The sequence below is a fragment of the Nomascus leucogenys genome, chromosome 4 (genome assembly GCF_006542625.1).
Source record: "Nomascus leucogenys isolate Asia chromosome 4, Asia_NLE_v1, whole genome shotgun sequence".
NCBI lineage: Eukaryota > Metazoa > Chordata > Mammalia > Primates > Hylobatidae > Nomascus > Nomascus leucogenys.
This window is the reverse complement of record NC_044384.1, coordinates 263473-291227: the sequence shown is the minus strand read 5'-3', so window position 1 is coordinate 291227 and position 27755 is coordinate 263473. Positions and strand designations below refer to the sequence as shown.

The 27755-nt window shown below is 50.7% G+C and overlaps 1 protein-coding gene across 3 annotated transcripts; it reads left to right on the top strand.

Moving 5' to 3' along the window:
• Positions 1 to 27100, top strand: HSBP1L1 (heat shock factor binding protein 1 like 1). Of its 3 annotated transcripts, XM_030810234.1 has the most exons (5): positions 1 to 498; positions 21332 to 21554; positions 23067 to 23133; positions 24557 to 24651; positions 26724 to 27100. In XM_030810234.1, the coding sequence occupies exons 2-5, from the start codon at positions 21504 to 21506 to the stop codon at positions 26733 to 26735; spliced, it is 225 nt and encodes a 74-aa protein (XP_030666094.1). In that variant the 5' UTR covers positions 1 to 498; positions 21332 to 21503; the 3' UTR covers positions 26736 to 27100. The 3 variants fall into 3 exon arrangements, with proteins under 3 accessions (XP_030666094.1, XP_030666093.1, XP_030666092.1); XM_030810233.1 differs by lacking the exon at positions 26724 to 27100 and having other exon boundaries at positions 24557 to 24836; XM_030810232.1 differs by lacking the exons at positions 24557 to 24651; positions 26724 to 27100 and having other exon boundaries at positions 23067 to 23134.
• Positions 27101 to 27755: the final 655 nt, after the last annotated feature.

Below are 27755 nucleotides of genomic sequence, written 5' to 3'. Positions count from 1 at the left end.
CAGAGCGAGACTCCGTCTCAAAAAAAAAAAAAAAAGGACAGTCACCACCTAACATCGAGGAAACAGGGCGCTCCCGCCTTGCGCCCCCAGGCTGGCGTTGAGACTTCTTTAGAGCCAGGGCTTCGGAGCCCCAGCACCAGGAACGTAGAGGTGAGTAAAAGGCACAGCAGGAAGCCTGGGAGAGAAAAAGCAGCTGCCCCTGTTCAGCCGCGCCCTACCCTGAGCTCTGCAGCCTTTGGGATCATCCGTTCTCTCTGCCCTGGAGGTTGGAGTAAGCTCCGGCCTTCCTTGACCCTCACTGGAACACTGGGATCCCAGACGCTAGCCTCGGTTGTCTTAAATCCAGAGGCTGTGGAGGCATGGGGCAAATTGTGCCCGCAGCCTGGGACCTAGAGCTGCATCTGTGCACGGGGCCTCCAGGACCCCGGCTCAGTGGACAAAATCTGGCATGCTTGGACCTCACCCCACAGGCCTCACACCTCAGAGGCAGCCTGAAAGGTGAGTTGATGACATCAGAGTGAGTTTGTACCTTTTCGAACACCACCTGCCAGGGGTCCGAGCCCCCACCCCCAGTCTACATCAGCCAATCACAGCTCATTGCAGGTACTGCGCTTGTCACATAGCTTCCTGCAAATAAGAGAAGGCCACCAAGCCATGCACAGCTGGAAAATGGCCCTTAGAAAGCCATCAAGTCCTAATCCAGGCAACCTGTAAATATTACCTCGTATGGGAAAACAATTTTTTTTCGAATGTCATTAAGAATCTTGAGACAGAGAGATTGTCCTGGATTATCCAGGTGGGCCCTAAACACTGTGGCTCATGCCTATAATCCCAGCACTTTGGGAGCCTGAGGCGGGTAAATCTCTTGAGCCCAGGAGTTCGAGACCAGCCTGAGCAACATGGTGAGACCTCGTCTCTACAAAAGATAGAAAAATTATCTGGGCATGGTAGTGTGCACCTGTAGTCCCAGCTACTCCTGAGGTGGAAGGATTGCTTGAGGCCAGGAGGTTGAGGCAGCAGTGAGCCAGGATCGCACCACTGCACTCTAGCCTAGGTGACACAGTGAGACCCTATCTCAAAAATAAATAAATACAACAGAGACAGGCTCTCTGTGTTGGCCAGGCTGGTCTTGAACTCTTGGCCTCAAGCAATCCTCCTGCCTTGGCCTCTCAAAGTGCTGGGATGATCTTGTGATGAGTAAGCTCTCACTCGGAGTTCATGTGAGATGTGAGATCTGTTTTTTGTTTTTTTTTTTTTTTTTAGACGGAGTCTCTCTCTGTCGCCCAGGCTGCAGTGCAGTGGTGCAATCTCGGCTCACTGCAAGCTCTGCCTCCCGGGTTCAAGCCATTCTCCTGCCTCAGCCTCCCGAGTACCTGGGACTACAGGCGCCCACCACCAAGCCCGGCTAATTTTTTGTATTTTTAGTAGAGACGGGGTTTCACTGTGTTAGCCAGGATGGTCTCGATCTCCTGACCTTGTGATCCGCCCGCCTCGGCCTCCCAAAGTGCTGGGATTACAGGCGTGAGCCACCGCGCCCGGCCGAGATCTGTTTTTGTTTTTGTTTTAAGACGGAGTCTCATTCTGTTGCCCAGACTGGAGTGCAGTGGCACAGCACAGTCTCAGTTCACTGCAACTTCCGCCTCCCAGGTTTAAGTGATTCTTGTGCCTCAGTCTCCCAAGTAGCTGGGATTACAGGCTTGCGCCACTGTGCCTGAATAATTTATTGTATTTTTAGTAGAGATGGGGTTTCACCATGTTGACCAGGCTGGTCTCAAACTCCTGACCTCGTGATCCACCCACCTCGGCCTCCCAAAGTGCTGCGATTATAGGCATGAGCCACCGCGCCCTCCCGAGATCTGTTTTTCTTTAAAGTGTCTGGCACCTACCCACCCCCTCACTCTCTCTCTCTCTTGCTCCTGCTTTTACCGTGTGAAATGCTTGCTCCCACTTTGCCTTCCGCCATGAGTAAAAGTTCCCTGAGGCCCCCAAGAAGCTGAGCAGATGCTGGTGCCATGCTGGTATGGCCTGCAAGAAGTGTGAGCCAATTAAACCTCTTCTCTTTATAAATTACTCTGTCTCAGGTATTTCTTTATAGCAATGCGAGAACAGCCTAATACATCAACAGAAGACACCATCCAAGAACAACATCAAAGGATATGATTGGCACAATGGGAGAATCAGAAGGAGGAAAGAGAAGAAGGGGCAGGAGAAATGGTGGAATGGCAAGAATGTCCCCAAATTAATGACAGACACCAAACCATAGATCCAGGAAACATACAGAACATCCATCAGGACAAATAACAAAAAACATAAAGCAAAACAAAACAAAAACCACAGCTAGGCTTGTCACATTCAAACTGAATAAACCTGCCTGACTGAACCGCCGTCCACCAGCCACAGCTACACCTCTGACAAGACAAGAGACAGATTCCAGTTACTCTCCTGGAAAGAGACCACTGACCATGGCTGGTCCCAGCTGGTTTACAAAGTCTGTGCACCAAGTGCCTTTGGGTCTTAGAAAGACCTTTTGATGTATAGGGCCTAACTGTAATACATTTAAATGTTACATCTCCACCCCAAAGTGAACATGGGTCATATGATACATACGGCAAGACGCCCTTCATGAATATTCATAGCTCCTTCTATAACCTGTAAAGTATGTTTAGCCAACTGAGTCAGCATAAAGCTCCTGCCCCATCCTCTCCTCCTCTGAAGGGCCTGTGTCTGGTCTTGTGGGATGTCTATCTTGCAAGTAATTTAAGAAATAGTCTCCTTTTCTAAATGCAGTGTTGTGTGATTTTTTAAGTTAACAAGAGGAATATGAATAAAAATGACAGTGGACTTCTTGTTAGAAATCATGCAGATAAGAAAAGGGTGGAGTGAAATTTTTTTTTTTTTTTGAGACAGAGTCTCGCTCTGTTGTCCAGGCTGGAGTTCAGTGGCGCAATCTCCGCTCACTACAAGCTCTGCCTTCCAGGTTCACGCCATTCTCCTGTCTCAGCCTCCTGAGTAGCTGGGACTACAGGCGCCCGCCACCACGTCTGGCTAATTTTTTTGTATTTTTAGTAGAGACAGGGTTTCACAGTGTTGGCCAGGACAGTCTCGATCTCCTGACCTCGTGATCTGCCTGCCTCGGCCTCCCAAAGTGCTGGGATTATAGGCGTGAGCCACTGCGCCTGGCCGTGAAATCCTTAAAGTGTTGCAATTGAAAAAAAAAAAATCTGCCCACCTAGAATTCCATATAGCAAAAGTATCCTTAAGGTGCAGGAAAAATAAAGACTTTTTCGGAAAAACAAAAACTGAGGGAATGTATTGCCAGTAGACCTGCCCTGTGAGAAATGTTAGAGAAGAGACAAGGAAGATGATACAGGTCAGAAGCTTAGATCTACATCAGGAAAGGAAAAGCATCAGAGGCAGAATAAATGAAGAGAATTAATGTCCCTTTTTCTTATTTTTTTTTTTTTTGAGACAGAGTTTTGCTCTTGTTGCGCAGGCTGGAGTGCAGTGGCGCAATCTCAGCTCACTGCAACCTCTGCCTTCCGGGTTCAAGCAATTCTGCCTCAGCTTCCCGAGTAACTTGGCTTACAAGGACATGCCACCATGCCCAGCTAATTTTTTTTTTTTTTTTTGTCATATGCAATTTTTTTTTATTAATTTTTTTTTTGCACACAAAAACAATAAACATTTTCTAAAAATACATACAAACAAAAAGATGCGTATCAAACATATTAGGAAGGTTACACATGGGAAGTCGGGGAATAGAAATGGGGGATGGGAGTTAAAATAAGGTAGAGAGGGACTTTATGTGGATCAGTGATAATAACTCAATCCTCTATTTGACAAAGAAGAGGGAGAAGGAAGAGGAAGAAAAAGAAAGTGGGATAAAGGATCAGAAAGGGAGGAAAATAGAAAAAATTAGAGTATGACTCCAGGGTAGACCTGTTTTGTTGTCACTGAGTTGGTTGGTTGGTTGGTTTGTCTGTTGTATTTTTCATGTTTCGCCAAGTTGGCCAGACTGGTCTCGAACTCCTAGCCCGAAGTGATCAACCCGCCTCGCCCCCCAGAGTGCCGGGACCACAGGCGTGAGCCACCACGTCCAGCCCCCACATTGCTTCTGGCCTCCATTGTAGACCTCCCAGACGGAGCGGCCGGGCAGAGGCGCTCCTCACTTCCCAGACGGGGCGGGCAGAGGCGCTCCTCACTTCCCAGACGGGGCAGCCAGGCAGAGACGCTCCTCACTTCTTCCCAGACGATAGGTGGCCGGGCAGAGGCGCCCCTCACTTCCCAGACAATGGGTGGCCGGGCAGAGGCGCTCCTCACTTCCCAGACGATGGGTGGCCGGGCAGAGGCGCTCCTCACTTCCCAGACGGGGCGGCCGGGCAGAGGCGCTCCTCACTTCCCAGATGGGGCGGCCGGGCCGAGGCGCTCCTCACTTCTTCCCGGACGGGGCGGCCGGGCAGAGGCGCTCCTCACTTCCCCCCGGACGGGGCGGCCGGGCAGAGGCGCTCCTCACTTCTTCCCGGACGGGGTGGCCGGGCAGAGGCGCTCCTCACTTCTTCCCGGACGGGGCGGCCGGGCAGAGGCGGTCCTCACTTCCCAGACGGGGCGGCCGGGCAGAGGCGCTCACTTCTTCCCGGACGGGGCGGCCGGGCAGAGGCGCTCCTCACTTCTTCCCGGACGGGGGGCCGGGCAGAGGCGCTCCTCACCTCCCAGACGATAGGTGGCCGGGCAGAGGCGCTCCTCATTTCACAGACGGGGCGGCCGGGCAGAGGCGCTCCTCACTTCCCAGACGGGGTGGCCGGGCAGAGGCGCTCCTCACTTCCCAGACGGTGGGTGGCCGGCAGAGGCGCTCCTCACTTCCCAGACGGTGGGTGGCCGAGCAGAGGCGCTCCTCACTTCCCAGACGGTGGGTGGCCGGGCAGAGGCGCTCCTCACTTCCCAGACGGGGCGGCCGGGCAGAGGCGCTCCTCACTTCCCAGACGGTGGGTGGCCGAGCAGAGGCGCTCCTCACTTCCCAGACGGTGGGTGGCCGAGCAGAGGCGCTCCTCACTTCCCAGACGGTGGGTGGCCGGGCAGAGGCGCTCCTCACTTCCCAGACGGTGGGTGGCCGGGCAGAGGCGCTCCTCACTTCCCAGACGGGGCGGCCGGGCAGAGGCGCTCCTCACTTCTTCCCGGAAGGGGCGGCCGGGCAGAGGCGCTCCTCACTCCTTCCCGGACGGGGCGGCCGGGCAGAGGCGCTCCTCACTCCTTCCCGGACGGGGCGGCCGGGCAGAGGCGCTCCTCCTCCCCGGCGGGGCGGCCGGGCAGAGGCGCTCCTCACTTCCCGGACGGGGCGGCCGGGCAGAGGCGCTCCTCACTTCTTCCCGGACGGGGCGGCCGGGCAGAGGCGCTCCTCACTTCTTCCCGACGGGGCGGGGCGGGGCTCCTCACCTCCCAGACGAAGGGGCCGGGCAGAGGCGCTCCTCACTTCCCAGACGGGGTGGCCGGGCAGAGGCGCTCCTCACTTCCCTGACGGGGCGGCCGGGCAGAGGCGCTCCTCACTTCCCAGACGATGGGTGGCCAGGCAGAGGCGCTCCTCACTTCCCAGACGGTGGGTGGCCAGGCAGAGGCGCTCCTCACTTCCCAGACGGTGGGTGGCCGGGCAGAGGCGCTCCTCACTTCCCAGACGGGGCGGCCGGGCAGAGGCGCTCCTCACTTCCCAGACGATGGGTGGCCGGGCAGAGGCTCTCCTGACTTCCCAGACGGGGCGGCCGGGCAGAGTCGCTCCTCACTTCCCAGACGGGGTGGCCGGGCAGAGGCGCTCCTCACTTCCCAGACGGGGCGGCCGGGCAGAGGCGCTCCTCACTTCCCAGACGATGGGTGGCCGGGCAGAGGCTCTCCTGACTTCCCAGACGGGGCGGCCGGGCAGAGTCGCTCCTCACTTCCCAGACGGGGTGGCCGGGCAGAGGCGCTCCTCACTTCCCAGACGGTGGGTGGCCGGGCAGAGGCGCTCCTCACTTCCCAGACGGTGGGTGGCCGGGCAGAGGCGCTCCTCACTTCCCAGACGTGGGTGGCCGGGCAGAGGCGCTCCTCACTTCCCAGACGGTGGGTGGCCGGGCAGAGGCGCTCCTCACTTCCCAGACGGTGGTGGCGGGCGCCCTCACTTCCCAGACGGTGGGGGGCAGAGGCGCTCCTCACTTCCCAGACGGTGGGTGGCCGGGCAGAGGCGCTCCTCACTTCCCAGACGGTGGGTGGCCGGGCAGAGGCGCTCCTCACTTCCCAGACGGGGCGGCCGGGCAGAGGCGCTCCTCACTTCCCAGACGGGGCGGCCGGGCAGAGGCGCTCCTCACTTCCCAGACGGGGCGGCCGGGCAGAGGCGCTCCTCACTTCCCAGACGGGGCGGCCGGGCAGAGGCGCTCCTCACTTCCCAGACGGGGCGGCCGGGCAGAGGCCCCTCACTTCCCAGACGGGGCGGCCGGGCAGAGGTCCCCTCACCTCTTCCCAGACGGGGCGGCCGGGCAGAGGCGCTCCTCACTTCTTCCCGGACGGGGCGGCCGGGCAGAGGCCCTCCCCACGTCCCAGACGGGGCGGTGGCCGGGCAGGGGCTCGGGAGGCTGAGGCGGGCAGAGCACTCGGCGTCAGGAGCTGGCGAGCAGCGTGGCCAACATGGCGACCGCGCGCCTGCAGCCAAACGAGCAAAAGCAGGCAGCGGTGGCGTGCGGCGGCAGTCCCAGGCAGTCCGCGGCGTGGGCAGCAGCGAGCTGAATAGATTGCAGCCTGGGCCACAGAGGGGAAGGAAGGAAGGAAGGAAGGAGGGAGGGAGGGAGGGAGGGAAGGAAGGAAGGAAGGAAGGAAGGAAGGAAGGAAGGAAGGAAGGAAGCTTTTTTTTTTTTTTGAGACAGAGTCTCGCTCTGTCACCCAGGCTGGAGTGCAGTGGTGCGATATCAGCTCACTGCAAGATCCGCCTCCCAGGTTCACGCCATTCTCCTGCCTCAGCCTCCCAGGTAGCTGGAACTACAGGCGCCCGCCACCACGCCCTGCTAATTTTTTGTATTTTTAGTAGAGATGGGGTTTCACCATGTTAGCCAGGATGGTCTCGATCTCCTGACCTCGTGATCCGCCCACCTTGGCCTCCCAAAGTGCTGGGATTACAGGCGTGAGCCACCGCGCCTGGCCTATAATTTTTTGTATTTTTAGTAGAGACGGGGTTTCGCCATGTTCGCCAGGCTGGTCTCAAACTCCTGTACTCAGGTAATCCACCCATCTCAGTCTCGCAGAGTGCTAGGATTATAGGTGTGAACCACCTCGTTACTCTTTTTTTTTTTTTTTTTTTTGAGGCGGAGTCTCGCTCTGTCACCAGGCTGGAGTGCAGTGGCGCGATCTCGGCTCGCTGCAAGCTCTGCCTCCCGGGTTCACGCCATTCTCCTGCCTCAGCCTCCCGAGTAGCTGGGACTACAGGCGCCCACCACCTCGCCCAGCTAATTTTTTGTATTTTTAGTAGAGACGGGGTTTCACTGTGTTAGCCAGGATGGTCTCGATCTCCTGACCTCATGATCCGCCCGCCTTGGCCTCCCAAAGTGCTGGGATTACAGGCGTGAGCCACCGCACCCGGCCAACCTCATTATTCTTAATTGATCTAAAGACAACTGTTTAAAGCCATAAAGTAACAATGTGCTGGGTGATTACAGCTTGTGGAAAAAATGTCACAAGGGGCAGCGGGAGGAGCCGGGGCTTTTCTGATGTAAAATACCTCCACTGTGCTGCCCTCCCTACCACGGGCCTAAAGCTATATTCCACAGCTTAAGCCACCTGGTCACACACTGAAACCCCTGAGTGGCCTTAAAACCACAAATGCTCAAGTGCCCAGGCCCACCCGCAGAGCACTGATAAAGGGGACTGTGCCAGTCAGGGACGCCTTCTAAGTCTTCCCCAGAAGTCCTGATGTGTAGCCATATTTGAGAGCCACGGTTTTAAAATTCACACCCACAAAAGCTACACAGTACAGGAGGTCCTCATTACCCACAATCATGACTTCTTGGAAAGACCACTTATCAAACAGGACCAGGATTGCGTAGTAAATAATTAGTGGGATTAGAAAATAGTTGGTTGATACTGCATTAACAATGAAAATTAAACTCGTGAAAATATTGAAATTATTTTAGAATAAATAAAACAGAGCGGGCCAGGTGCAGTGGCTCACGCCTATAATCCCAAGACTTTGGGAGGCTCAGGTGGATGGATCTCTTGAGCTCAGGAGTTCAAGACCAGCCTGGTCAACATAGTGAGACCCCCATCTCTGCTAAAAATACAAAAATTAGTGGGGTACAGTGGTGTGCATCTGTGGTCCCAGCTACTCAGGGGTCTGAGGTGGGAGGATCACCTGAGCCCAGGAGGTCAAGGCTGCAGTGAGTCGTAATTGTGCCATTGCACTCCAGCCTGGGCAACAGAGCAAGACCCTGTCTCAAAAAAAGAAAGGAGCAACAGTCTCTACTCAGATCTGTATACCCAAATCTATACCCAAAAGAACTCCTTTTATATAATTTTTAAATAAAACTTTTCAAACACAAAAGAGAGTAACACAATGAAACGCATGTATCCATCAACCAGCATCAATAATTATAAAAGAGCTCTTTTAGTGAGTATAAAATAAAAACTGAACTTAACAGTTTAATTGGCAGCATTTCTCCCTTTCTTGGTAATAACAGTGCACCCTAAAATCAGCAGCATCTTAGATTTAAGGCCTTAGAAACAAGGCCATTCACACTGGATCTGAGGGGCAACTGGGCACCTCCATGGGCACTCATGCTTCATAAAGACAGCTGCATCCTACACTTGGTTGAACTGGGATGTTTTCAACTATCCAAAATAAAACTTTGGTTTTCTAATTTAAAGCTTTGTTTCATATCTACATTCTGCTCTTGTGGTCTGCATCTTTGCTCTCGTAATTAGCTATTTCAGTCTTACCCAGACTGTTTTCTTCTCCATTGTCTGTCCTCACACCAGGGAAACACTGGCTAATTTCTGTAACTTCAGAATACACATTAATATTCTTTAATGTTTAGATTCCCATGGTCAATTATTCATCCTGGGCCAGTGCTGAGCAGTTTCTCTTTTGTCAGTTAATGCGCCACCCAGGCAGCATATGCTGAGGAAGGCATAATTTCTATATTTATCCTAAGCCAAACATGAGCAGGAAAACTGAGAGCTATTCTAAAAATAATTTTATCAGGTCAAAAAGAAACAACTGCTAGGCTGATCTGGCCGATGACTCCTCCAGTAGCTGTGAAATCAAGAATGCACATCATTTTCTTGCTGTGTTCCTAAGGTAGAGGAGACCACTTTGAAGACCCGCAGTCCATGTTGGCATTGTAGAATTTGAGCAGAGCAGGCATGGCCCTCTGACTTCAGTTCCTCCAGCTGCAGATGGGAGCTGTCTCACTGGCCTGGCCACCATATTGTTAGGGTTGGTCTCCAGCTTCTAAATAAGGGATAGACAATATTGATTAGTAATTTTCAAAAGTGAGAATTGAGATTATTCCATCAACAGAATTAGAGGGTTTAGAGAAATTGAGAAAGTTAGAAAATTAACTTGGTAATATATACTTGTATTCTTGATATTTATTAATCATTATCAAAGTGTGAAAGGAAGACTCTTCAAATATGTTTTTTTTTTAGATAGAAATCATTCTTAAACATAGAGGGGGCCGGGCACGGTGGCTCATGCCTGTAATACCAGCACTTTGAGAGGCCGAGGCAGGTGGATCACTTGAGGTCAGGAGTTTGAGACCAGCCTGGGCAGCATGGCGAAACCCTGTCTCTACTAAAAATACAAAAATTAGCCAGGCATGGTGGCGGGTGCCCGTAGTCCCAGCTACTCAGGAGGCAGAGGCAGGAGGATAGCTTGAACCTGGGAGGCAGAGGTTGCAGTGAGCCAAGATTACACCACTGTACTCCAGCCTGGGCTACAGAGCAAGACTCCATCTCAAAAAAAAAAAAAAAATCATTCTTAAACATAGGACAACTGTCGAAATATTGATGGATGATGTCTTACAAATAGATTGTACTTTTGTTTTTATTAAACTTGTATTCTATGCAATGAAAATAAAGATTGCAATTCAACAAACTCAATCTGTCATACTGCAGGATTTTTTCCCTTGAGCCTAGTTCCTGAAATTTAATATTCGTAACAAACTGAGTTTCTTTCTTTCCTGTCTCTTTCTTTTTCTTTCTTCTTTCTTTCTTTTCCTTCTTTCTTTTTCCCTTCCTTCTTTCTTTCTCTTTGTTTCTCTCTTCTTTCTTTCTTTCTCCCCCTTCCTTTCTCTTTCTCTCTCTCTCTTTCTTCTTTCTTTTCCTTCTTTCCTTTTCCCTTCCTTTTCTCTCTTTCTCTTTCTCTTCTTTCTTTCTTTTTCTCTTTCTTTCTTCTCTCTCTTTTCTTTTATTTTCATTTCTTTCTCTCGCTGTATCGTCCAGGCTAGAGTGCAGTGGCACAATCTCAGCTCACTGCAACCTCTGCTTTCCGGGCTCAAGAGATTCTCATGCCTCAGCTCCCAAGGCTGCGACCACGCCCAGTCAATTTTTTTTTTAATTTTATTTTTAGTAGAGACAGGGTTTCACCATGTAGCCCAGGCTGGCCTTGAACTCCTGAGCTCAAGCGGTCCACTTGCCTCAGCCTCCCAAAGTACTGGGATTACAGGCATGAGCCACCGTGGTTGGCACAAACTGAGTTTCTTGATTCTCACTTCCATATCAATGGATTTGTCTCCCACACAGAAAGGACTAATAATTTGATCCCTAACCAGGTATTGTAGGTGAAAAAACAGCCAGGTGCTGGGTGTGGAATGGCAGGTCTCGTTTCTCTAACAGAGGTTGGGATCTCAGGGTTATCAGAGTTTCCGAGTAGGTTTCCATTGGACCAAACAGATCATGATTCAGAAAGATCAAACGTATGCTAAAAAATACAATGGGAAAGGGGAAGAAAATCAAGGGTTTTCCAGGACCTGGAATTCCTAGCCTAGGGTTTTGATTATTTATTTATGAGACAAGGCCTGGAGTGCCAGCTGGAGTGCAGTGGCAAGATCATGGCTCACTACAGCCTCTGTACTCCTGGGCTCAAAGCGATCTTCCTGCCCCAGCACCCAAAGTGCCGGGATTACAGGCATGAGCCACCGTGCCCAGCCTTAGCCTAGGAATTGAAGTGAGGAAGATGTACTTCAAAAGAAATTATTGTGGTTAAATATACACAATGTGAAATTTATCATTTTAACTATTTTTCAGTCTATGGTTTTGTGGCATTGAGGACATTCACGTTGCTGTGCAACATCACCATCATCATCTCCAGGTATTTTTCATTTTCCCAAACTGAAATTCGGTGAGTGCCCCATTAACACCAACTCCCCACCCTACCCCCATACCTAGGCTGGCAGCCAACACTCTACTTCCTGTGTTTTTTGTTTCTGTCTTAGAGACACAGGGTCTTGCTCTGTCACCCAAGCTAGACTGCAGTGGTGTGATTATAATTCACTGCATCTTTGAACTCCTGGGCTCAAGCAATCCTCCAGCCTCTGCCTCCTAAGTAGTTAGAACTACGGGCTGTAATTTTGCTGCTGTTGTTGTTGTTGTTGATAGAGATGGGGTCTCACTATGTTGCACAGGCTAGTCTCTGATTTTGACTTTAGGGACATTATGTAAGTGGCATCAGACAATATTTGTCCTTTCATAACCGACATATTTTACTCAACATAATGTCTTCAAGGTTAAACCATGTCATAACATGTACCAGAATTTCCTTCTGTTTGGAGGCTTAATAATATGTCATTGTGGGCCAGTCGCAGTGGCTCACGCCTGTAATCCCAGCACTTTGGGCGGCCGAGGCAGGCAAATCACGAGGTCAGGAGATCGAGACCATCCTGGCTAACACAGTGAAACCTCGTCTCTACTAAAAATACAAAAAATTAGCCAGGTGTGGTGGCGGGAGCCTGTAGTCCCAGCTACTTGGGAGGCTGAGGCAGGAGAATGGCATGAACCCAAGGGGTGGAGTTTGCAGTGAGCTGAGATCAGGCCACTGCACTCCAGCCTGGGCGACAGAGTGAGACTCCGTCTCAAAAACTAAATAAATAAATAAAAATAATATGTCATTGTGTGCATATGAGGCAGGAAAATAGCACGGAATTGGAAGTCGAACACAGGAGTAAGTAGACACAGATGAAAGGTGAAGGAGCAAGTGAGTGAGAAGCAAGATAAGAAGCGGAAGTTGAGCAGCCAAAACAAAAGTAAGATTAAAAAAGCAAGAAGCCTCCATAGCTGGCTACATCTGGACCAAACGGGAGCCCCTCAGAGATGGGCATATGCATTAGAGAAAAAAATATCCTTAATATGACCCCGTATGATAGTCAGCTCATTAAAGCTCATGCATATGGACTTCATATCATGCATGTATTTAAAATTATGGGATGGAGGCAACATGCAAGCACAGAAGAGCCAAAGTAAGCAACCTCCATATCAGTCAAAAGGCAGGCACTGGCTAGAGATTAGGCAGCTTTGGGAAGAGAAGAAAAAAAAAAAACATATAAAAGAGAGCCCAAAATACACCAAATTGGTGCTGATCTCATTTCGCAGAGGTCAACCCACACTCCCCTCATTGAGAGCGTCATACTGTGCTGAATAAACCTTTGCTGTTTGCTTTGCTATTTGTGTGTGTCACGTCCAATTCTTTGTTCAGGACACCAAGAGCCTGGAACTGCACGGCACCATCTGGTAACACGCACACCACATATTGCGTTTATCCCTCCACCGACAATCAGTGAACACTTTTGTTGCTTCTACCTTTGGGGGATTGTGAGCAATGCTGCTTTGAACATGGGTGTGCAAATATCTGTTCAAGACCCTGCTTTCAATTTGGGGCATGTATCCAGAAGTGAGATTGCTGGATCATGTGGTAATTCTATGTTTAAGTTTTTGGGGAACTGCCAAACTGGTTTTCCATAGTGGCTCTATCATTTTACATTCCTACCAGCCGTGTATGAGGGTTCTAATTTCTCCACATCCCTGTCAACACTTGTTGTTGTCTGTCTTTGATTCTAGCCACCCTAGTGGGTGTGAAGTAGTGTCTTCATTCATTTTGTGCTGCTGTAACAGAAGATCCAAGACTGGGTAATTTATAAAGAACAGAGATGTATTTTTTTACACTTCTAGAGTCTGGAAAGTCCGAGATGCAGTGGTTGTCTTCTGGCGAGGGCCGTTGTGCTGTGTCATCCCATGGCGGAAGGCAGAAGGGCAAGACAGCGTGTACGTGTGAGAAAGGAGAGACAGAGAGGAGAGAAAGCCCTTTTTACCTAATCACTTCTTTGGGGTCACAACTCTGAATACTGTTACCCTGGGGATGAAGTTTCCAGCACACCTACTTTGGGGGACACGTTTAAACCATAGCAAGTGGTACCTTGCTATGGCCTGTGGTCTTGATCTGCGTCTGCCTAACGACTAATGACAAGCGTCTTTTCATGTACTGACTAGACATTCCCGTATCTTCTCTGAAGAAATGTCTTTTCAAGTCCTTTCCCCATTATTTTAAATTTAAATCTAAATTTCAGATTCCTGGGGTACATGTTCAGGCTTGTTGCAAGGGTATGTTGCATGATGCTGAGGTTTGGAGTAAGCATAAGATCCAAAAGAAAGCCTTTTAGGCCAGGCCTGGTAGCTCACACCTGTAATCCCAGCACTTTGGGAGGCCAAGGCAGGCGGACCACCTGAGGTCGGGAGTTTGAGACCACCCTGACCAACATGGAGAAACCCCGTCTCTACTGAAAGTACAAAATTAGCTGGGCATGGTGGTGCATGTCTATAATCTCAGCTACTCGGGAGGCTGAGGCAGGAGAATCACTTGAACCTGGGAGGTGGAGGTTGCAGTGAGCCAAGATCGCGCCATTGCACTCCATCCTGGGCAATAAGAGCAAAACTCAGCCTCAAAAAAAAAAATTAGCCAGGTGTGGTGGCGGGCACCTGTAATCTCAGCTACTTGGGAGGCTGAGTCAGAAGAATCGCTTGAACTCAGGAGGCGGAGGTTGCAGTGAGCCGAGATTGCGTCGTCATTGCACTCCAGCCGGGGTGACAGAGTGAGACTTTGCCTCAAAAAAAAAAAAAAAAAGAAGAAGAAGAAGAAGGAAAGAAAGCTTTTCAGCCCTCCCTCCTTTTGCAGTGCCAGTGTCTACTGTTCCCATCTTTATGTCCATGTGTACCCAAGATGTAGCTCCTACTTATAAGTGAGAACATGTGGTATTTGGCTTTCTGTTCCTGTGTTAATTTGCTTAGATAATGGCCTTCAGCTGCACCCATGTGGCTGCAAAGGACATGATTTCATTCTTTTTTTATGGCTCATGGTATTCCGTGGTGTATACGTACCACATTTGCTTTATCCAATCATCTGTTGATGGACACTGGAGTGTTTTCATGTCTCTACTATCATGACTAGAGCTTCAATAAACATATAAGTGCAGGTGTCTGTTTGGTAAAAAGTTATTTTCCTTTGGGTGTATACCCAGTAATGGGATTCCTGGGTTGAATGGTAGTTCTATTTTTAGTTCTTTGAGAAATCTCCAAACTGCTTTCCACAGTGGCTGAACTAATTTACATTCCCACCAACAGTGTATAAGTGTTCCTTTTTCTCTGTAGCCTCACCAACATCTGTTGGTGCCTCATTGTGGATTGGATTTGCATTTCTCTAATAATTAGTATTGTTGAGCATTTTTTCATGTTTGTTGGCTGCCTGTGTATCTTCTTTTGAGAAGTGTCTGTTTAATGTCCTTTGCCCTTTAATGGAGGTTTTTTTTTTCTTGTTGATTTGTTTGGGTTCCTTATGGATTCTAGATATTAGTCCTTTGTTGGACACACAATTCACAAATATTTTCTTCCATTATGTAGATTGTCTGTTTACTCTGTTGATGGTTTATTTTGCTGTACAAAAGCTTTTTAGTTTAATTAGGTCCCAGATGTCAATTTTTGGTTTTGTTGCAATTGCTTTTGAGGACTCAGTCATAAATTCTTTGCCTAGGCCAATGTCCAGAAAAGTATTTCCTAAGTTTGTTCTAGAGTTTTTATAGTTTGAGGTCTTACAGTTAAATCTTTAATCCATCTTGAGTTAATTTTTATATATCGTGAGAGGTAGGGGTCCAGTTTCATTCTTTGCAAATGGCATGCCAGCTATTCTAGCACCATTTATTGAAGAGGGAGTCCTTTCCCAATTGCTTATTTTTGTTGACTTTGTCGAAGATCAGTTAGTTGTAGATGTGCAACTTTATTTCTGGGTTCTCCGTTCTGTTCCATTGATCTGTGTGTGCCTGTTTTTGTACCAGTACCATGCTGATTTGGTTACTGTAGCCTTGTAGTGTAGTTTGAAGTTGGGTAATGTGGTGCCTCTAGCTTTGTCCTTTTTGCTTAGGTTTACTTTTTCCATTCTGGCTCTTTTTGGTTCCACATGAATTTTAAAGTAACTTTTTCCTAATTCTGTGAAAACAACATTGGTTGTTTGAGAGGAATAGCATCAAATCTGTAGATTGCTTTGTCTTTCCCCATTTTTGAATCAGGTTACTTGTTTGTAGTGTTGCTAGATTGTAGGAGCTCTTTATATATCCTGGACATCAATTCCGCATCAGATACATAATCTACAGTATCTTCTCCGTTGTGTGGATTGTCTTCTCACTCTGTTGTGTTGTTGTTGTTGTTTGGCTTTTGTTTGTTTGTTTGTTTTGAGGCAGGGTCTCACTCTGTTGCCCAGGCTGGAGTGCAGTGGCATGATCTTGGCTCACTGCAGCCTCCACGTCCCAGTAGAATCAAGTGATTCTCCTGCCTCAGCCTCCCGAGTAGCTGGGATTACAGGTGCCCACCACCACGTCTGGCTAATTTTTGTGTTTTTAGTAGAAACGGGGTTTCACCATGTTGGCCAGGCTGGTCTCGAACTCCTGACCTCAGGCGATCCACCCACCTCAGCCTCCCAAAGTGCTGGGATTACACTTTTCACTCTATTGATAGTGTCCTTTGATGCACAAAAGTTTTTAATTTTCAAGAAGTCCAATTTATCTAATTTTTTTGTTGCCTGTACTTTTGGTGCCATATTCAAAAACTCATTGTCAAATCCAATGTCATGAAGTTTTTCTCCTATGTTTTTTTCTACTGCCTCAATAACAGTATCCCACCTCAGGCCCAGGTGCCTGGCCTCCCACAGACCTTTAAGAACGAAGGCTCCCAGGCACCTTCACACACCACAGACAGAACGAGTGAGGGGTGGCAGAGTGGGGCCTGGGCAGCAGTGGCCTCTGTCCTGCCTGTATCTTCTGATGGTCCTTGGGGCCAGCCAGGACAGGTAAGATGGTGGCCCCTCCATGCTGGCCCCGGATCCCCTGGCAGCCCCCCGCTCCTGACACTGTCCTGTGACCTCAGACAACAGAATTGAGAGTCAGCGCATTTGAATTCCAAACCCCATCCTGCATGCGTCAGATGGATAGCGACATTTGCCATATGTGGGCTGTTGTCTAGGTTTAATGAGAACATGAGAAATAGTATCAGTTCCTCTTCCAGCAATGGCATTTAGACATTTCCCTCTGTGAACCCTTTCCTGCCCTGGACACACAGAACACACCTTCCTCTGTCTCCCACTTACTCTCTCCTGACCATCCTGGAGCCCCCAGGAGCTTTGTGGCACCCCCACACCCCACACAAAGCTGAGTCTTCCTTTCTCTGCCCCTGAGACCCACTGGCATTGCACTGACTTCCACACCAGCCCAGCACTGTGAAGGCTCGTTGGCGTGCACAGACGTTGTGTGCTGAGCTTCTGGAAATGCAGACTCCTCAGCTCTAGCAAATGCTGTGAGTAGATTCTAGAGGGGCCAGGAGTGTATTTTCACAAGCTCTCCCTGTGGTTAGGAGCTGTGGCTGGAGAGCCTGAGATGCGCTGTTTTAACCAACTGGATCTTGATCCCCTCACTGCAGTGAACTTTGTCCTGGCCCAACCACCTCTTTCCTCGGCCACAAGGAGGACTTTGCCACCTCCTGCAATGGCTCCACCTCCAGCATCTGCCTTAGAAATGCCTCTCGTGCCTGGACCTGCCATTCCTGCCGGTTCTCCCCTTGCTTACTGCCGTGATCCCCACCTCATGGCCACAGCCGGCCCCCGAGGCTTTGGTTCTCCCAGCTCAGCAAGGGATCCTGGCCCTCCTCTGTGGGACCCCTACTCCTTTCTTAGGGGGGCATGCCAGGCTTCTTGAAGCTTTGCTTCCTGAAGGGTGGTCCTGTGTTGTGGGGAAAAGAAAGAGAGATCAGATTGTTACTGTGTCTGTGTAGAAAGAAGTAGACATAGGAGACTCCATTTTGTTCTGTCCTAAGAGAAATTCTTCTGCCTTGAGATGCTGTTAATCTGTAACCCTACCCCCAACCCTGTGCTCCCTGAAATTTGTGCTGTGTCAACTCAGGGTTAAATAGATTAAGGGCTGTGCAGGATGTGCTTTGTTAAACAGATGCTTGAAGGCAGCATGCTCATTAAGAGTCATCACCACTCCCTAATCTCAAGTACCCAGAGACACAAAACACTGCGGAAGGCCGCAGGGGCCTCTGCCTAGCAAAGCCAGGTATTGTCCAAGGTTTCTCCCCATGTGATAGTCTGAAATATGGCCTTGTGGGAAGGGAAAGACCTGACCATCCCCCAGCCCGACACCCGTAAAGGGTCTGTGCTGAGGAGGATGAGTAAAAGAGGAAGGAACGCCTCTTTGCAGTTGAGATAAGATGAAGGCTTCTGTTTCCTGCTCGGGCAATGGAATGTCTCGGTGTAAAGCCGATTGTATATTCCATCTACTGAGATAGGGGAAAACTGCCTTAGGGATGGAGGTGGGACATGCTGGCAGCAATACTGCTCCTTAAGGCATTGAGATGTTTATGTATATGCACATCAAAAGCACAGCATTTTTTCTTTACCTTGTTTATGATGCGGAGACATTTGTTCACGTGTTTACCTTCTGACTTTCTCTCCACTGTTATCCTATTATCCTGCCATGCCCGATAATGATCAATAAATACTACGGGAACTCAGAGGCCAGTGTGGCCTCATGCCTGTAAGTCCAGTGCTTTGGGGGGCCGAGGTGGGAGGATCACTTGAGCCCAGTTCAAGGCTACAGCGAGCTGTGATTGCACCACTGCACTCCAGCCTATGTGACAGGGCAAGACCTAATCTCAAGAGAAAGAAAGGCAGTCCTGTCATCTCCCCAGACCCCCCGGCCTATCTCGGTGAGGCCTGGGGCTGCCGTGTGCAGCAATGCTGGGTGGTCCTCGGGCTGTCCCAGAAGCCTGACCTGAAAGAGCAGCCAGGGCTGAAGGGACGGCTGGAGAGGAGAGAGGTGTTCCCAGGTCAGAGGCAGGCTCGTCTTGTCTTCTGCATGGCCAGTTCCAGGCTCGTTTGGGCCGGTGGGGCTCCCTGCTCGTTTAGCTGTCTGTGGTTAGGAACACATAGGCCGTGAGGACAGGGTGCCCAGCTTGAAGTTGCACCCAGAGTCAGCCAGTCAACATCTGAAGATAACGGGCTCCACGGGGTGCCCACAAGCGCTCCAAGTCCCAACGCCAGTCTGCCTTCCTGGATGTCTGAAGTGCTTTATCACTGGTGAGCCCAGTGCTGTCAAGAGCTCTGTGGCCCCTGCTCTGCCTGAATAAGGGAGGAGCGGCAGCCAGGGAGCAGCCCCGCCCTGGAGACACTGAAAGCCCTTGGGTCTGCACCTGCCCCCACAGGGAGCTGTCCCCTGAAGCCATGAGCTTGATGCTGGGCTGTCCCTGGAGTAAAGCTTCCGGGAGCTCAGTGCCTGCAGAGTAAGGGAAGAGTGGATGTTCTAGAACTTTCTGGAAGGGAGGAAGGAGGGCAGTCTGACTGGCTCCCTGCTCATTTAGCTGTCTGTGGTTAGAAAAGCTGCCTGTGGGCTGACGAGGAACCGTGTCATGGCCCTGCCGTGGGGCGCCACTGCCCATCTCCTCCTGCCTCCAGAGATAAGCACCCTCTGAAGAGCCCGGAGGGGCTGACGCCAGCCCGCTGTGTCTGCCTCCTCTCCACAGGCGTAATTCCCTGCTTTTCCCTTAAGTTAGCTTGAGCGACTTCTGGTTCTTGACACTGAGGTGTGTTTCTGATGGAAACACCACCGGCCTGCACTCCTTGCCCCCCATGCCAGGCAGGCTTTCCTGGGTGCAGAGGCCGTCCACCCTGTACCGTGGCATCTTATGGCCCCGCCTCCTCCTCCTCAGCAGCCACCCACACTGGCTTTCCCGAGAAGCCGGACGCCGCCCAGCAGGATTCCTTAGGCCTGAATGGTCCCGGGAGTGGGCCGGGAGCCACAGCACAGCAGCCACTTTCCACCCACACTGCGTCTTTCTCAGCCATCCACACTGGCACCTACAACTTAGTTTGTAGCTCAGCCTCTCTCAGAGACAGAAAAAAAGAGGAGGATGCTAAAAGGACACAAAAAGTGGCAAAATGGCCATGGTTTTAAAAAATTATTTTAACAGCTTCATTGAAATGTAATTCACATACCACAAAATCCACCCATTTAAAGGGCATAATTCAACAGTTTTGAGTATATTCACAGGGTTGTGAAACCTTCTTACGATCTAATTTCAGAACATTTTTGTCCCCCCACAAAGAAATCCCGGACCTCCTAAGTGTCTCCGAACTCTCCCTGTCCCTGCAGCCCCCACCAACAGCAGTCAACTTTCTGTCTCCGCGGTCTTGCCTGTTCCAACTCTCCATGCGCATGGACTAACCACTCAGGGTCTTCACGCCTGGCCTCTGCCACCCAGCGTCGTTCCCGAGGCCCACCCGCTCCTTAGCGTGCGTCAGCGCCTCACTCCTTTGTGTGGCTGAGGAACATTCTATCATCTGCATTTTGTTACCCACTTATTGGGGGTGGACATTTGGGTGGTTTCCACCTTTTGAGCATTACTGATGCTGCAGTAGAATTGGTGCACTCGTGCCGTCGTTTCTTTCGGTATATGCCTAGGGGTGGTGTGGCTGGGCCCTGTGGAAACTGCTTCACTTTTGAGGACCCACCCGACTTTTTCACAGCACTGCAGCCTTTCACAGCCCACCAGCTGCTGCACCTGCAGGGACGCAATGTCACTGAGGGGCCGTCACTGAGGGCCACAATCCCCACACGCCTCTCGGACTTATGTTTGTCTCTCTGATTCTAGCCATGCCGGTGGGGTGCAGCGGGAACTCATTGTGGTTTTGGTTTGTGTTTTCCTGATGACCAGTTGTAATGAGAAAAACCGAGAATCACATTTAAAACCTTACTCTAAAGTGGGAGTTGCTGAGAGACCAAAGAATGACTGGGCGGATTCCAGCTTGGTGAGTAGGTGAGTTTATTAGGACTCACATGTGGGGCACTCGTGGGCAGCAGGACAACTCTAGAGATGAGCGTGCTTCTGTCCCTAAGCTGCTTTTGAGCTAATTTTCTGCCTCTTTGCGCCGTCCGTGTGATAGGCCTGCTCCGTGGTGGTTCTCACATCCCCTCCGGCCTGTTTGGGTTCTCCGGGACACCTGCTCCTCGCTGGGCACCGTGGCCTGGACTCACCGCCTGGCCTTTGGGGTTCAGGCCACAGACATCCGCCCTGAAGTAACCTGGCGGGAACCGTCACGCCACAGCGGTGATGCTGGGTGGCTGTGTTTTATTTATCCGCACATTTAGACACCAGAGCTTCCAGGTGTGGTCACTGGGCTGTGCCCTAGAGATGCTGGGGTGACCCAGACACAGCCCTGTTCCCACAGCGCTACACAGGGGCACAGACACGGCAACAAGACCAGTAACCCTAAAACACCGTCCTGGGAGGTCACCCACAAGGTGACGAGCCACAACCCAGGTGTGAAAGAGGCCAGGGAAGGCCCGGCATGGTGGCCCAGGCCTGCGGTCCCAGCACTTTGGGAGGCTGAGGCAGGAGGATCACTTGTACCCAGGAATTCGAGACCAGCCTGGGCAACATAGTAGGATCCCGTCTCTACAAAAAATAAAAAAGATTAGCCGGACCTGGTGGCGCGCGCCCGTGGTCCCAGCTACTGGCCAGGCCGAGGCAGGAGGATCGCTTGGGTCCAAGAAGTCGAGGCTGCGGGGAGCCATAGTCGCCACTGCACCCCAGCCTGGGCCACAGAGCAAGCCCCCGTCTCTGAAAAACGCAGCAGGGGTGACCGAGGCCCATGCATTGCCCGTGCGGAAGCAGTTTGTTGAGTAAGGCGGCTCCGCCCAGGCCGTTCGGGGCCTCAGCTGGGCTCGGGAAGCCGCGGAGCGTGGGGGCGTGGACCAGTCCTCCGAGGCGGCCCCTCGGTGACATTGCGTCCCTGCAGGTGCAGCGCCCGCCTCTCTGCTCCGGCCCCGCCTCCGCCCTGGAACGCAGCGCGCTCCGCCCGAGGCCTCCCAGCGGCCCACACAGGAATCGCGGAGCTTAACTGCCGCCACCTCGCGCCGGGTCCGCGCGGCCCACGAGACTCCCCCTGACGCCCCCGGCCCGCGGTCCACATGGACGCGCGGGGCCCTGAAGCCCCCGGCGGGCGCGCGCTGCGGGACGCGGTGAGCCCCTCCCTCACTCCTGCTTCTCTCTGGCTGGGCGCGCCCCTGCGGTTCTGGGGGGTTTTGAGGTCCTGGGGGTGGGGAGCCTGCGGTGCTGGGGGTGCCCTGCGGTCTTCGTGGGGCCCTGAGGTCCTGGGGGGCCTGCGGTCCTGACGACTCCTGTGGTCCTGAGGAGTCCTGAGTGCCTGGGAGGCCTGCGGTCCTGGGTGGGGGGGCCCGGAAGACCTGGGGGACCCTGCGGTCCTGGGGGGGCCTGAGGTGCAGCGGGGAATCCTGCTGTCCTGGGGGACCCTGCGGTCCTCGGGGGGAGCCCTGCAGTACTGGGGGGCATTGAGGTCGGGATCGGTGGGCAAACAGCTGGGCCAAAGGGTGCCCGAAGGCCCCTTCAGAGGGGACCCACGAGGGTCGCAGCGCCCAGGGCTCCGGCCTCTTCCCGGAAATCCTCCCGCCCCCCGGGCCTTCCTACTTGCCCAGAGAGTTCCAGGCCCACAAGAGGACTGGCTATGAGGAAGAGACCTGGAATTTGAAGGAATGTGTTGGGCGTTGTGCAAGCCCTAACGTAAATTTCCTGACAAAGGTAGAAAGCCCTGGCATGGTTCAGAGGTGGGGCCTCTTCCTATGTCCACGGGATTCTAGATTCACACCATGGTACGTGGGGCTCCCTGGGATCTTGAAGCCCCAGCTGGGAGAATTTTGTGCTTCTCAGCCTCACTGTTCTCATATCACCCTGGACACGGTCTCAGGGTGAGGAGTAGATACACCATGAATGGTGTGCGACGTCAGTCTGTAAACTACAAAGCAGTAGATAAACAGGAAACGCTTTCAGTAGCAATGGTGCTATTTCTGTATGACCTGCTAAGTAATTTCATAAGAATTCTTGAGGAGGGCAGGGTCACGAGATTTTCTCCTGCGTCCTCCTCTGCATGCTTTATGGTCTTGGCTCTGGGCCAAGGTCTGTGATCCTCCTGCATTCACGGTGTGTGGTGTGAGGAGGGGGATGGGTCCCTGCCCCGTCTGCACGTGGCCCTCTCATGATTCCCGTGCTATTTGTTGAAAAGACTTTCCTTTCCCTCTGAATCCAAAGGCCTTAGCACCTTTGTCAGAAGTCAACAGATTTATGGATGGGTTTATCCCATGATATTTAAAATGTCATATGTGGGTCGGGTGTGGTGGCTCATGCCTGTGATGCCAGCACTTTGGGAGGTCAAGGTGGGCAGATCACCTGAGGCCATGAGTTCAAGACCAGCCTGGCCAACACGGTGAAACTCCATCTCTACTAAAAGTATAAAAATTAGCTGGGCGTGGTGGCACACGCTTGTAATCCCAGCTACTTGGGAGGCTGAGGTGGGAGAATCACTTAAATCCAGGAGGCGGAGGTTGTAGTGAGCTGAGATCGCACCATTGCACTCCAGCCTGGGCAACAAAGCAAGACTTCGTCTCAAAAAAAAAAAAAAAAACCTCATATGCCAACAGTAAATATTTATTCAATTGTCTTACGGTTTATTTTTTCAGGCAGAAAATCTATTACAGGAACTTCAGGAACATTTTCAAGCTCTGACTGCAACATTAAACCTCAGAAATATCCTTTTCTACCTTTAACAAATGCTGTGATTCTTTCAGGCTGGTAGATTATCATGGAGTATCTTTTTGTTGTCTGCTAGTAGTAGGTAATAGTTTACTTAGGATTTCCCAGCATTTACTTCTGTGCTTTTATGTGGCTTCCTGATGCGTTAATTACCCCTCACTTGTAGCAAAAGCTCTACCTCCGGCCAGGCACGGTGGCTCACGCCTGTAATCCCAGCACTTTGGGAGGCCGAGGCAGGCGGATCATGAGGTCAGGAGATTGAGACCATCCTGGCTAACACGGTGAAACCCCGTCTCTACTAAAAATACAAACAGTTAGTCGGGCGCGGTGGCAGGCGCCTGTAGTCCCAACTACTCAGGAGGCCGAGGCAGGAGAATGGCATGAACCCAGGAGGCGGAGCTTGCAGTGAGCAGAGATCGCGAGACTCCATCCCCAAAAAAAAAAAGCTCTACCTCCTGCTTGACTGGCAACACAGGATGTCTTGTGCAGCAAGTATAAAGGACAAAAACACAAACATGCAACCCTTCCCAGTGGGGCTTCCATCAGTCCCTAGCCGGACAGTGCACCCTAGACCATAGGCCCTCAGAGGGAATCAGACCCCACAGAGCATAACACTGAAGCACAGGATCCGAGATACGGCTCTCCCAAACTTTGTTTTGTTTAGTTTAACTTCACCAACTCACTGTTTTGTCTTAGAAACATGAAATCAAACAGAATGAGAATAGAATTTTTTTTGAGTTGGAACAAATCTAGATAAGGGTCACAATTGCCCCAAGACTTGCCCAATTTGAGCTCATGCTACACAATTAAATGTATTCCTTAAATATTGTGTGCTTGCAACTTTTGATTTTGTAAATGGGTTTCCACAGAACAAAAATGAGTCTTAAACATAAAATTAAACCATACGAATGTTAGTTTTTTAAAGAGTTAATTTCAGCTAGGTGATAGTCTATAGTCCCAGCTACTCAAGAGGCTGAGGCAGAAGGATCGCTTGAGCCCAGGAGTTCGGGGCTGCAGTAGCTGTGATCACACCACTGCACTCCAGCCTGGGGGAAGAGCAAGACCCTACGAACAAACAAAAAAGAGTTAATTTCCATTATATTTTTACACACCCAGAGTTCGACTAAAATATACCAGACAATCTCCTGTCCCCAAATCCATGTCCAAGCAAGGGGAGCCACGTTTTCTACGCTCACAGTTTAAAGGGACACACTGAGGAAAACTCAGGGAAAGAAGCTGATTTGCCTGGACACTAGGCCTGTCGTTGATTCCCTTATTTCAAAAGTTGCATCTGCCATGGCTTTGCCATGAGCACGGTGACAGCAGGTGCCATGGGAGGCGGGGTCTGCGAGGACATCCTGGCTGTGCTTCGGCGGCTCTGGACTCCAGCTCTACGCAGAGTTCCTTAACACTGTACTGGAAGAAATGGGAAATCGCATTGAGGACTTACAGAAGAATGTCAATGACTTAATGGTGCAAGCTGGCATTGAAAATTCTGTTAAAGAGCAAATGGTAAGGTTGTTACTAGGAAGCTATGCCAACCGTTTGCGTATCTTTCGACTGCTTTCATCTTGAAACGTACAATCCCATATTTGTTCACTATGGGAATTGCTGCCTCTGTGCTGCGTGAGAACTGCCCAGGAATAATAAATGTCCAAATGCTCTTTTCTTTTTTTGAGGTGGAGTCTTGCTCTGTCGCCCAGGCTGGAGAGCAATGGCATGATCTCGGCTCACTGCAAACTCCACCTCCCAGGTTCAAGCCATTCTCCTGCCTCAGCCTCCCAGGTAGCTGGGACTACAGACATGCACCACCACACCCGGCTAATTTTTGTATTTTTAGTACAGACGGGGTTTCACTATGTTGGCCAGGCTGGTCTCGAACTCCCAACCTCAGGTGATCCACCCACCTTGGCCTCCCAGTGCTAGGATTACAGGCGTGAACCACCACGCCCGGCCACATACAGCTAACTTTTGTATTTTTAGTAGAGATGGAGTTTCACCTTGTTGGCCAGGCTGGTCTCGAACTCCTGACCTCAGGTGATCCACCCGCCTCAGCCTCCCAAAGTGCCTCCTCTGCAGGGCATCTCAGGCCACCCAGTGCAACCCGAACCTCATCAGGGCACTGTAGGCATTCTCACGGCTTCTGATGCTGAATGTAAACATGCCACAAAAGAATGCTAGGATCAGAGGCATGTTTAAAGCCATTAGTAAAAACGACGTAGAAAAAATGATTCAGAGGCCAGGCACAGTGGCTCAGCCTGTAATCCCAGCACTTTGGGAGGCTGAGGCGGGCGGATCACGAGGTCAGGAGATCGAGACCATCCTGTGAATAGTGAAACCCCGTCTCTACTAAAAATAAAAAAAAATAAAAAAATTAGCCAGGCGTGGTGGCGGGCGCCTGTGGTCCCAGCTACTCGGGAGGCTGAGGCAGGAGAATGCTGTGAACCTGGGAGGCGGAGCTTACAGTGAGCCGAGACTGCGCCACTGCACTCCAGCCTGGGCGACAGAGCGAGACTCCATCTCAAAAAAAAAAAGAAAGAAAGAAAAAACGATGCAGAATAGCGCCCACGTTGAGCAGGTCCTCCCACCTGTGCCCACACAGATGCTTCCCCAGGGATCCTCTGAACCTCCAGGTCAGAAAGCTGGTGAGCCATGAATTACCTGCATTTTAACTTTTGGGTGTGGTCTGTTCAGGTAGGCAGAGATGGCAGTGCTCTGATTCTGCTGGTGGACTGAAGTCCTCATCCCTTCTCTGCGTGAGCTCAGAGCAGAGACAGTCTTCCCCCAGACACCTAACCAAGTTTCCTGCAGACACAATGGCATCATAACCTTCAGACGTTTATTCTGAAAGTCTTAAAGCAGTGTGTCAGTGGCCCCATACTCTATGTAGCCTTCTGCCCCTTTTCTGTTCAGTACTGAGATTCATGTCGACACGTGTGGCTCTAGGTCAGTCGCTAACTGCTGCCTAATAGTCCTCTGATGATTTACTTCGTATTTGACTAATATTGTTTCCAAACAATACTGCACTATTCTTGTCTACTTCTTTGTGTATACGTTGCCAGTTTCTCTAGGGCACTTGGTTATTCTGTACCTAGGGGCTTGTCACCTGCATTAGCTGCCACAAGTAATTTCTGGACTTTGCCTAGAAGCCATCCTGGGAAGATGGGAAATAGAATTCACTAGATACCCAGAGAGCCACTAGTTAATCCAACTTGATTAAAGCACCACAGTGCCACAGACGAGGCAAGGCTTGGCAGCCATGCAGGCCTAGCTTTCAAATTCTTATCCTCTGTTGCTGGCTGTAACCTGGGGAAATCTAAGCTTTAGTTTTCTTCTCTGCCAAATATCTACCTGGTAGGTGGTTGTAAGGATTTGAGAAAATTGCTTGCAAAGCACTTAGGTCAGGGCAAGGTAGACAGTAGGTACACAATGAGATAAACTTGAAATACAGAGTCCAAATCATTATGATTTCAACTGTACTGCAGCCACAAAGCACCAGTGAGAACATTATTAAAATCAGGGGTGAACATACTGAATACACCTGATAGAAGTTAGGGCCTGAACGTTTATGTCTCCCTAAATAGCTGAAGACCTAACTGCAGCATGTCCGTATTTGGAGATGGGGCCTCTACAGAAGTCATTAAGGGTACGTGGGTCCTGAGGGTGGGGCCCTCATCCAACGGGATTCGTCTTTCTGAGAAGAGACGCCAGGGGCTCACCTGCCGTCCCCCGTGCCTGCACCAGAGAGGCCGTCAGCAAGCCAAGGAGCGCCTTCCCCAGAAATCACAGGGACCGGCACCTTGATCTGGGACTTCCAGAAAACAGAACTGTGAAAAGACAAGTTTCTGCTGTTTAAACCACTCAATCTGAAGTATTTTGTTATGGCAGTCCTGGGCAGACTAACACAATATGCAACACATTTACAATAAATATACAATAAACTTACAAATGTGGAATGTAATTATCTTTTTCTGGTAACGCCAGTAAAGCTGTTATTGTTAAGAGACATAATTCACACATCATCCACCAATTATGCAACTGAGAATTGTCCATTATCACAATCTTAGGGCACTTTTTCTTTTTATGCCTGCTCAGCTTATGTAAGCACATTTTCATTACGTCAAAAATGAAAATGCCCATTAGCTGTCACCTCCTATTTCCCCCTCCCTCCCAGTCTTAAGCAACCACTAATCTGTCTCTATGGATGTGCCTATTCTAGAAATTCCGTATAAATGGAATCGCACAATAGGTAGTAACTGGCTTTTCACTTAACCTACTGATTTCAATGTTCACCCGCGTTGTAGCATGTGTCAGTACTTCATTCTGTTTATGACTGAATAATATTCCATTCTATGGATGGACATTTTCTTTAACCATTCATCTGTTGATGGACACGTGGGTTTCCACATTTTGGCTTCTGTGTACGAGTTTCTATGTGGACATATGCGTTCAATTCTCCTGGGTATGAAACTGCTGGGTCAAACGGTAACACCATGTTTATCTTTTCTTTTTTTTGAGACAGGATCTTGCTCAGCTGCTCAGGCTGGAGTGCAGTGGCACAACCATGGCTCACTGCAGCCTTGACCTCCGGGGCTTAAGTGATCCTCCTGCCTCAG